Below are 10,000 nucleotides of genomic sequence, written 5' to 3' on the forward strand. Positions count from 1 at the left end.
GGAGCACCGTGCACAGTTCCCCATCTCCGTATCCCTCGGTCAGACCCACACTCGGAGCACCGTGCACAGTTCCCTGTCTCCGTATCCCTCGGTCAGACCCACACTCGGAGCACCGTGCACAGTTCCCCATCTCCGTATCCCTCGGTCAGACCCACACTCGGAGCACCGTGCACAGTTCCCATCTCCGTATCCCTCGGTCAGACCCACACTCGGAGCACCGTGCACAGTTCCCATCTCCGTATCCCTGTCAGACCCACACTCGGAGAACCGTGCACAGTTCCCCGTCTCCGTATCCCTCGGTCAGACCCACACTCGGAGCACCGTGCACAGTTCCCCATCTCCGTATCCCTGTCAGACCCACACTCGGAGAACCGTGCACAGTTCCCCGTCTCCGTATCCCTCGGTCAGACCCACACTCGGAGCACCGTGCACAGTTCCCCATCTCCGTATCTCTCGGTCAGACCCACACTCGGAGCACCGTGCGCAGTTCCCCATCTCCGTATCCCTCGGTCAGACCCACACTCGGAGCACCGTTCATGTCTCCGTACATTGGGAGAGGCCTGTTTCAGAGTAAATTGCCAAAGTTGATTCAGAGGAGTGTACACAAGGCAGGACCTGGGAGTTATCAGTTTGAAAACAGTTGTTGAGAGATAAGAGCAATTGAGCTCACATTCCCCTGTCAAAATGTTTGCCTGAGATCATGCCGAGTTTATCAAACCCAAGACAGACACCTCATATCCATTAACTGCACAGTCCACCCCCTTCACACACACAGCGCTGACCCTCCCACAGCCCCCGCTCCCTCAGCACTGACCCTCTGGTATGTCTCTGTCTGTTCTGACGATGGTATTACTGTAATCTGTCCTCAGGTATGATCCAACCGACTCCATGTCCACTGAACGGGAGGAATTCTTACCCCACCCTTCCGGGAAAAAAACGATCCAGTTCACAGATGTAAGGATCCCTTTACAACTCATTAACAAGCTCAGTGTCGAGATGGCTTTACTCTGCATCTAACTCCGTGCTGCCCCTGTCCCTTGGAGTGTTTGATGGGGGACAGTGTAGAGGAAGCTTTACTCTGTATCTAACCCCGTGCTGTCCCTGTCCCTGGGAGTGTTTGATGGGGGACAGTGTAGAGAGAGCTTTACTCTGTATCTAACCCCGGTCTGTCCCTGTCCCTGGGAGTGTTTGATGTGGGGACAGTGTAGAGGGAGCTTTACTCTGAACCTAACCCCGTGCTGTCCTTGTCCCTGGGAGTGTTTGATGTGGGGACAGTGTAGAGGGAGCTTTACTCTGTATCTAACCTCGTGCTGTTGCTGTCCTGGGAGTGTTTGATGGGGGGACAGTGTAGAGGGAGCTTTACCCTGTATCTAACCCCGTGCTGTCCCTGTCCTGGGAGTGTTTGATGGGGGGACGGTGTAGAGGGAGCTTTACCCTGTATCTAACCCCCTGTCCCTGGGAGTGTATGATGGGGGGGGACGGTGCAGAGGGAGGTGAGTCCCTGAATGTCCCTCTGAGACTGTGTCCACTCTCTCTCTCTCTCTCTCTCTGTCTCTCGCCCCCCAGTTTGACGGGAAGACATCTTTTGGCATGTCGGCTTTCAACCTCAGCAACTCCATCATGGGAAGTGGAATCCTTGGTCTGGCGTATGCCATGTCGAACACGGGCATCATCGTCTTTGTGTGAGTAGGGAGCGGGTCTGGGTGCCAGTGTGTCCCTTGGGGGGGCATTGAGGGAGGCGGTGAGGGGGTGGAGATGCTCAGCTCTGTGTGTGGGAAAAGGGCAGGGTGTGGGGTAAAGTTGCGGACTGGATGTGTCTCGGTGGTGATTGCCAGTTTCTCTGGCGTGGGTGTGGTGGGAGCTGGGGGCAGGCCAGGGAACACTCGCTCGACTACTTCCCGCATTTAAATCCTTCGCAACACTGCCTGCTCCTTGCATCATTCCTGGCTCCACGCCCCAAGGGATCTGGATCCCGTCCAGGACTGAGAATAGCTGTCACGTCCGCACAACGCCAAGGGAGCAGGTGTTTGGATTCTCTGTGTGTGTTTCAACAGCTCGAGCAGCAGGAAGCAATACTCACAGCACTGACCCTCCCACAGCCCCCACACCCTCAGCACTGACCCTCCCACAGCACCCACTCCCTCAGCACTGACCCTCCCACAGCACCCACTCCCTCAGCACTGACCCTCCCACATCACCCACTCCTTCAGCACTGACCCTCCCACAGCACCCACTCCCTCAGCACTGACCCTCCGACAGTCCCCGCTCCCTCAGCACTGACCCACCCACAGCCCCCACTCCCTCAGCACTGACCCTCCCACAGCACCTACTCCCTTAGCACTGACCATCCCAACGCGCCCACCCCCTCAGCACTGACCCACAGCCCCCGCACCCTCAGCACTGACCCTCCCATAGCCCCCACTCCCTCAGCACTGACCCTCCCACGGCCCCCGCTCCCTCAGCACTGACCCTCCCACAGCCCCCCCTCCCTCAGCGCTGACCCTCCCACAGCGCCCACTCCCTCAGCACTGACCCTCCCAGAGCGCCCGCTCCCTCAGCGCTGACCCTCCCACAGCGCCCGCTCCCTCAGCACTGACCGTCTCACGGCACCCGCGCCCTCAGCACTGACCCTCCCACAGCGCCCCCTCCCTCAGCACTGATCCTCCCATAGGGCCCGCTCCCTCAGCACTGACCCTCCCACAGCCCCCACTCCCTCAGCACTGACCCTCCCACAGCACCCACACCCTCAGCACTGACCCTCCCACAGCGCCCGCTCCCTCAGCACTGACCCTCCCACAGCACCCACTCCCTCAGCACTGACCCTTCCTCAGCGCCCACTCCCACAGCGCTGACCCTCCCACAGCCCCCACTCCCTCAGCACTGACCCTCCCACAGCACCCACTCCCTCAGCACTGACCCTTCCTCAGCGCCCACTCCCTCAGCACTGACCCTCCCACAGCACCCGCTCCCTCAGCACTGACCCTCCCACAGCACCCGCTCCCTCAGCACTGACCCTTTGGAATCGGCGAATTCTGTTGGGTCCAGTGTGGTGCGGTGGGGGTGTAACGTCTCTGTCCAGTGAGTTGTTTGGGGGTGGGGGGAGGGTGTAATTCCCTCCTCTTTGGCTCCCTCTCCCCATCCCCCTGTTGTCCGTCACACAGGATCTGAGCAGCTGGAGAAGGCGTCCATATCTCTGGCTGTGTACACAGCCCAGGGATACTGTCCGACTCCCTCTGTCCTCCCACTCCGGGGCGATTACCTCTCCCCAGGGAGCTGCGGGGGGAGAGGGGGCAGATGACAGCCCCAGTTAGGCCTGGGCACTAACACTCTCTCTCTCTCTCCATCTCCTTTCACAGCATCTTGTTAATCTCCATCGCCATGCTCTCGGCGTACTCCATCCACCTCCTTCTCAGATCGGCTGGATTTGTCGGTGAGTTATGTCCCCCTCCCTATCCCCGTCCCCTCCTCCAGCCCCCCACACCCCCTCCCTATCCCCGTCCCCTCCTCCAGCCCCCCACACCCCCTCCCTATCCCCGTCCCCTCCTCCAGCCCCCTACACCCCCTCCCTATCTCCGTCCCCATCTCCAGCCCCTACACCCCCCTCCCTATCTCTGTCCCCTCCTCCAGCCCCCTACACTCCCTCCCTATCTCCGTCCCCCCCTCCAGCCCCTACACCCCCCTCCCTATCTCCGTCCCCATCTCCAGCCCCTACACCCCCCTCCCTATCCCCGTCCCCTCCTCCAGCTCCTACACCCCCCTCCCTATCTCCGTCCCCTCCTCCAGCCCCCTACACCCCCTCCCTATCTCCGTCCCCTCCTCCAACCCCCTACACCCCCTCCCTATCTCCGTCCCCTCCTCCAGTCCCCTATGATGTCCTCTTCCTCAGAGGGTCACCCCAGGACCCCGTTTGATGGGATTGGGGGCAAAGGGGAGGTGTTGGTAGGCAACGCGCCCCCCCCGACCCTTCCCCGCTGACGGAATCCAGCCCCAGGCCCCGGAACCTTCTCTGTGAGGGGCTGGGGGGGTGGGTGGGGGGAGGGGGGGAGGTGGAGAGGGCGCACGTGCCCCTGACCGAGAATGGACCCTCCCCCTTGTGACCCTGTGACCTTCTGCCTTTCAGGGGAGAGGGCGTACGAGAAGCTAGGCCTGAAAGCCTTCGGCCAGCCAGGCAAGGTGCTCGCCGCCGTCATCATCTCGCTGCACAACACCGGAGGTGAGTTAGCAAGCGCGGGGTCAGGGGTCACGGACCGAGGGCACCGTCCGTCTCTCTGCCCCGGGACTGCTCCCTTTCCGTGGCCCTTGGCCCTCCAACCTGCACCCTCCAGGGGTGGGCATGGGTTGGGGCTGGAGGAGGAGGGGCTGGATGGCCTCCTGTTCCTGTGTAACAGGCTGGAGGTGGATGGGCTGGATGGCCTCCTGTTCCTGTGTAACAGGCTGGAGGTGGATGGGCTGGATGGCCTCCTGTTCCTGTGTAACAGGCTGGAGGAGGGACTGGATGGCCTCCTGTTCCTGTGTAACGGGCTGGGGTAGCGCGATCTGGACGGGGAGGGAGTTCCTGACGATTGGAGACGGTGCTGTCTTGAACCCTCGGCCTTCCTTCTCCCCTCAGCCATGTCTAGCTACCTGTACATCGTGAAGTATGAATTACCCCTCGTCATTCAAGCCTTCCTGCGGTTGGAGGAGACTAACAGGTAAGCGGCCTTTCCGCTCGCTGTCCCATCCGGACCCCCACTTTGGATTTGCCCCGTCCTGAGGCCACTCCTGGGGGCAACCTTTGCGCGGTTTCTGGGCCCCAGGGAGGAGGGACAGGCTTCGAGAGAGAGAGAGAGGGGGTGGTGGTGAACGTGTCCCAGGAACAAACAGCTGGACGCAGAAGGAGGACTCTGGGTTTATAACACGACTGTGTTTCAAAGGATGAGCGAGGATTAGATTGAAGGTTCCGGAACGCCGAACCGACGGAGTAGGTGTGGGGAGCATTTCCCATTGGGAGGAGAGACCGGGACCCAAGGGCACACCCTTAGAGTCTTCCTTGGAAAGGAGTCACGGAGGAATTTCATCACCCGAGAGTCAGGAATCGATGGGGTTCACTGCCATAGGAGCCTGGAGGGGTCACGGCGTTGAGTCTGTTGAAGATGGAGATTGAGAGGTTCAAGGAGATCAAGGGTTACTGGGAGATAGGGGTTGAGAAACGTATCAGCCATGATTGAATGGAGGTTCAGGTTCGATGGGCTGAATGGTCTGCGTCCCATTCTTCTGTTGACGTGAGGCTAGCCCCTTGTGTCGCTGTACGGTGTAATGTTGGTGTCAGTGCCCACACACTCTACCACCGCGGTCTACACTCTCCCCAACCGCGGTCTACACTCTCCCCAACCGCGGTCTACACACTCCCCAACCGCGGTCTAAACTCTCCCCAACCGCGGTCTACACTCTCCCCAACCGCGGTCTACACTCTCCCCAACCGTGGTCTACACTCACCCCACCGCGGTCTACACTCCCCAACCGCGGTCTACACTCTCCCCAACCGTGGTCTACACTCTCCCCAACCGTGGTCTAAACTCTCCCTCACCGCGGCCTACACTCTCCCTCACCGCAGTCTACACTCTCCCTCACCGCGGTCTACGCTCTCCCCAACCGCGGTCTACACTCTCCCTCACCGCGGTCTACACTCTCCCCAACCGCGGTCTACAATCTACCCCAACCGCGGTCTACACTCTCCCCAACCGCGGTCTACACTCTCCTCAACCACGGTCAAAACTCTCCCTCACCGCGGTCTACACTCTCCCCAACCGCAGTCTAAACTCTTCCCAACCGCGGTCTACACTCTCCCTCACCGCGGTCTACACTCTCCCCAACCGCGGACTACACTCCCCCCAACCGCGGTCTACACTCTCCCCAACCGCGGTCTACACTCTCCCCAACCGCGGTCTACACTCCCCAACCGTGGTCTACACACTCCCCAACCGCGATCTATACTCTCCCCCACTGCGGTCTACACTCTCCCCCACTGTGGTCTACACTCTCCCCAACCGCGGTCTACACTCTCCCCAACCGCGGTCTACACTCTCCCTCACCGCGGTCTACACTCCCCAACCGCGGTCTACACACTCCCCAACCGCGGTCTACACTCTCCCCAACCGCGGTCTACACTCCCCAACCGCGATCTACACACTCCCCAACCGCAGTCTACACTCTCCCCAACCGCGGTCTACACTCCCCCAACCGCGGTCTACCCACTCCCCACCGCGATCTATACTCTCTCACCGCGGTCTACACTCTCTCCACCGCGGTCTACACTCTCCCCAACCGTGGTCTAAACTCTCCCTCACCGCGGCCTACACTCTCCCTCACCGTGGTCTACACTCTCCTCAACCGCGGTCTACACTCTCCCCAACCGCGGTCTACACTCTCCCTCACCGCAGTCTACACTCTCCCTCACCGCGGTCTACGCTCTCCCCACCGCGGTCTACACTCTCCCTTACCGCGGTCTACACTCTCCCCAACCGCGGTCTACACTCTCCCTCACCGCGGTCTACACTCTCCCCAACCGCGGTCTACAATCTCCCCCAACCACGGTCTACACTCTCCCCAACCGCGGTCTACACTCTCCCCAACCGCGGTCAAAACTCTCCCTCACCGCGGTCTACACTCTCCCCAACCGCAGTCTAAACTCTCCCTCACCGCGGTCTACACTCTCCCTCACCGCGGTCTACACTCTCCCTCACCGCGGTCTACACTCTCCCTCACCGCGGTCTACACTCTCCCCAACCTCGGTCTAAACTCTCCCCAACCGCAGTCTACACTCTCCCTCACCGCGGTCTACACTCTCCCCAACCGCGGACTACACTCTCCCCAACCGTGGTCTACACTCTCCCCAACCGTGGTCTAAACTCTCCCTCACCGCGGCCTACACTCTCCCTCACCGCGGCCTACACTCTCCCTCACCGTGGTCTACACTCTCCCCCACTGCGGTCTACACTCTCCCCCACTGCGGTCTACACTCTCCCCAACCGCGGTCTACACTCTCCCCAACCGTGGTCTACATTCCCCAACCGCGGTCTACACTCTCCCTCACCGCGGTCTACATTCTCCCCAACCGCAGTCTACACTCTCCCCAACCGCGGTCTAAACTCTCCCCAACCGCGGTCTACACTCTCCCCAACCGCGGTCTACACTCTCCCTCACCGCGGTCTAAACTGTCCCCAACCGCGGTCTACACTCCCCAACCGCAGTCTACACTCTCCCCAACCGCGATCTAAACTCTCCCCCACCGCGGTCTACACTCTCCCCAACCGCAGTCTACACTCTCCCCAACCGCGGTCTACACTCTCCCAACCGCGGTCTACACTCTCCCCAACCGCGGTCTACACTCCCCCAACCGCGGTCTAAACTCTCCCCACCGCGGTCTAAACTCTCCCCAACCGCGGTCTATACTCTCCCCAACCGCGGTCTACACTCCCCAACCGCGGTCTACACTCTCCCCAACCGCGATCTAAACTCTCCCCCACCGCGGTCTACACTCTCCCCAACCACGTTCTAAACTCTCCCCAACCGCGGTCTACACTCCCCAACCGCGGTCTACACTCTTCCCCCAACCGCGATCTAAACTCCCCCACCGCGGTCTACACTGCCCAACCGCGGTCTACACTCTCCCCAACCGCAATCTACACTCCCCCACCGCGGTCTACACTCCCCAACCGCGGTCTACACTCTCCCCAACCGCGGTCTACACTCTCCCACCGCAGTCTACACTCTCCCATGACTGTCTAGATGATTCTGTAGTGGGTCTGGACTCTCCTATCTGGGTTTTATTGAGGTGGTCTGGACTCTGCCAGGCTGGTCGAGATTTCTCTTGAGATGGTCCAGTCTCTCTTGACGTGACCTAGCTGAATTGAGGAGCATCTGGGTGATATAAATCAGCCTGTAATCGACACGGAGGTGACAGGGACAGGTGTCGGGACGCTATGCCAATTCAGCTGGATTCCAAGGAAGGTCTGAGAGTAGGTTTGCAGATGACCCCAAAATTGTCGGTGTGGTGGGCAGCGAAGGGGGTTACCTCAGATTACAACAGGATCTGGACCAGATGGGCCAATGGGCTGAGAAGTGGCAGATGGAGTTTAATTCAGATAAATGTGAGGTGCTGCATTTTGGGAAAGCAAATCTTAGCAGGACTTATCCACTTAATGGTAAGGTCCTGGGGAGTGTTGCTGAACAAAGAGACCTTGGAGTGCAGGTTCATAGCTCCTTGAAAGTGGAGTCGCAGGTAGATAGGAGAGTGAAGGTGGTGTCATAGAGCCATAGAGATGTACAGCACGGAAACAGACCCTTCGGCCCAACCCGTCCATGCTGACCCAGATATCCCAACCCAATCTAGTCCCACCTGCCAGCACCTGGCCCATATCCCTCCAAACCCTTCCTATTCATATACCCATCCAAATGCCTCTTAAATGTTGTCATTGTACCAGCCCCCACCACATCCTCTGGCAGCTCATTCCATACACGTACCACCCTCTGGGGGAAAAAGTTGCCCCTTAGGGCTCTTTTATATCTTTCCCCTCTCACCCTAAACCTATGCCCTTCTAGTTCTGGACTCCCCCACCCCAGGGAAAAGACCTTGTCTATTTACCCTATCCATGTCCCCCTTCATGATTTTATAAACCTCTATAAGGTCATCCCCTCAGCCTCCGACGCTCCAGGGAAAACAGCCCCGGCCTGTTCAGCCTCTCCCTGTAGCTCAGATCCTCCAACCCTGGCAACATCCTTGTAAATCTTTTCTGAACCCTTTCAAGTTTCACAACATCTTTCCGATAGGAAGGAGACCAGAATTGCACGCAATATTCCAACAGTGGCCCTAACCAATGTCCTGTACAGCCACAACATGACCTCCCAACTCCCTGTACTCTGACCAATAAAGGAAAGCTCAGTGGTGGGCAAGAGAGAGAGAGAGCGAGAGACAGGGCTTCGGGGAGACGTCCCATAGCTCAGATCTGCCAGGCAGCTGATGGTGTCACCCCCAATTGGAGAGCGACAGGAACCCGGCAATGATCAATGGATCAGGATTGAAGGAAAGGGAAATCTTGGAGGGAAATAGGGAGGGTGGCAGGGGATGACGGGGATAGGGAGGGGGTGTAGGGGCTGGAGGAGGTGACGGAGATAGGGAGGGGGTGTAGGGGCTGGAGGGGGAGGGAGATAGGGAGGGGGTGTCGGGGCTGGAGGAGGGGACGGGGATAGGGAGGGGGTGTAGGGGCTGGAGGAGGGGACGGGGATATGGAGGGGGTGTAGGGGGCTGGAGGAGGGGGACGGAGATAGGGAGGAGGTGTAGGGGGCTGGAGGAGGGGACGGAGATAGAGAGGGGGTGTAGGGGCTGGAGGAGGGGACAGAGATAGGGAGGGGGTGTAGAGGGCTGGAGTAGGGGACGGAGATAGGGAGGGGGTGTAAGTGAGAGTCTGCTGCGAGCGGCTGCATGTTTCCCCCCCACCACCCCCACCCCCTCCCAGCCCTGGAGACATGCCCGCAGCGTTGGAGAGCACAGTCTCCCCCCATCGTTGGGAGAGAGTCCCAGTTCCCCGGGATGCAGTGGGTGGGCTGAGGGGAGGTGGGGAGAGTGTTTGACAGTGGGAAGGGGAGGGGGTGGTCTCTCGCTGTGTGTGGCCTGGGGTGGGGTGGGGGAGGTGGGTGGGTGTGGGAGCAGGTAGGCCGCTCTGAGGGAGCCGGCTCTCTCGGCCGGGAGACGGGAAAACTCCGTATTTGGTGAGGAATCTCGTCTCCGGAACTTGGCAGCGTCTCAGGACAAACATCTCAGCCATTAACTCATTCCGGACTCCGACAGCTCACCTCCCCCTCCCCCCAGCCGGGTGTCCTGGGCGGACCTGTTCCCACCACCCCCCCCCCCCCCCCCTCCGACAGCACAGCACTGCTCCCTCACTGACCCAGGGACTCGGCTTGGAGACCACCCTACACCCCCTCCCTATCCCCGTCCCCTCCTCCAGCCCCTACACACCCT

The 10,000-nt window shown here is 60.0% G+C and overlaps 1 protein-coding gene across 3 annotated transcripts in view; it reads left to right on the forward strand.

Moving 5' to 3' along the window:
• Window positions 1-10,000, forward strand: part of LOC132809021 (sodium-coupled neutral amino acid transporter 3-like) — a 107,586-nt gene that overhangs the window by 71,475 nt on the left and 26,111 nt on the right. For all 3 annotated transcript variants that reach the window (XM_060822397.1, XM_060822398.1, XM_060822396.1), the window contains 5 exons: window positions 870-954; window positions 1,567-1,682; window positions 3,357-3,430; window positions 4,121-4,213; window positions 4,610-4,691. In XM_060822397.1, coding sequence (XP_060678380.1) covers window positions 870-954; window positions 1,567-1,682; window positions 3,357-3,430; window positions 4,121-4,213; window positions 4,610-4,691 — 450 coding nt within the window. The remainder of the gene's footprint in view (window positions 1-869; window positions 955-1,566; window positions 1,683-3,356; window positions 3,431-4,120; window positions 4,214-4,609; window positions 4,692-10,000) is intronic.

Source organism: Hemiscyllium ocellatum, unplaced genomic scaffold, assembly GCF_020745735.1.
Source record: "Hemiscyllium ocellatum isolate sHemOce1 unplaced genomic scaffold, sHemOce1.pat.X.cur. R, whole genome shotgun sequence".
Lineage (NCBI taxonomy): Eukaryota > Metazoa > Chordata > Chondrichthyes > Orectolobiformes > Hemiscylliidae > Hemiscyllium > Hemiscyllium ocellatum.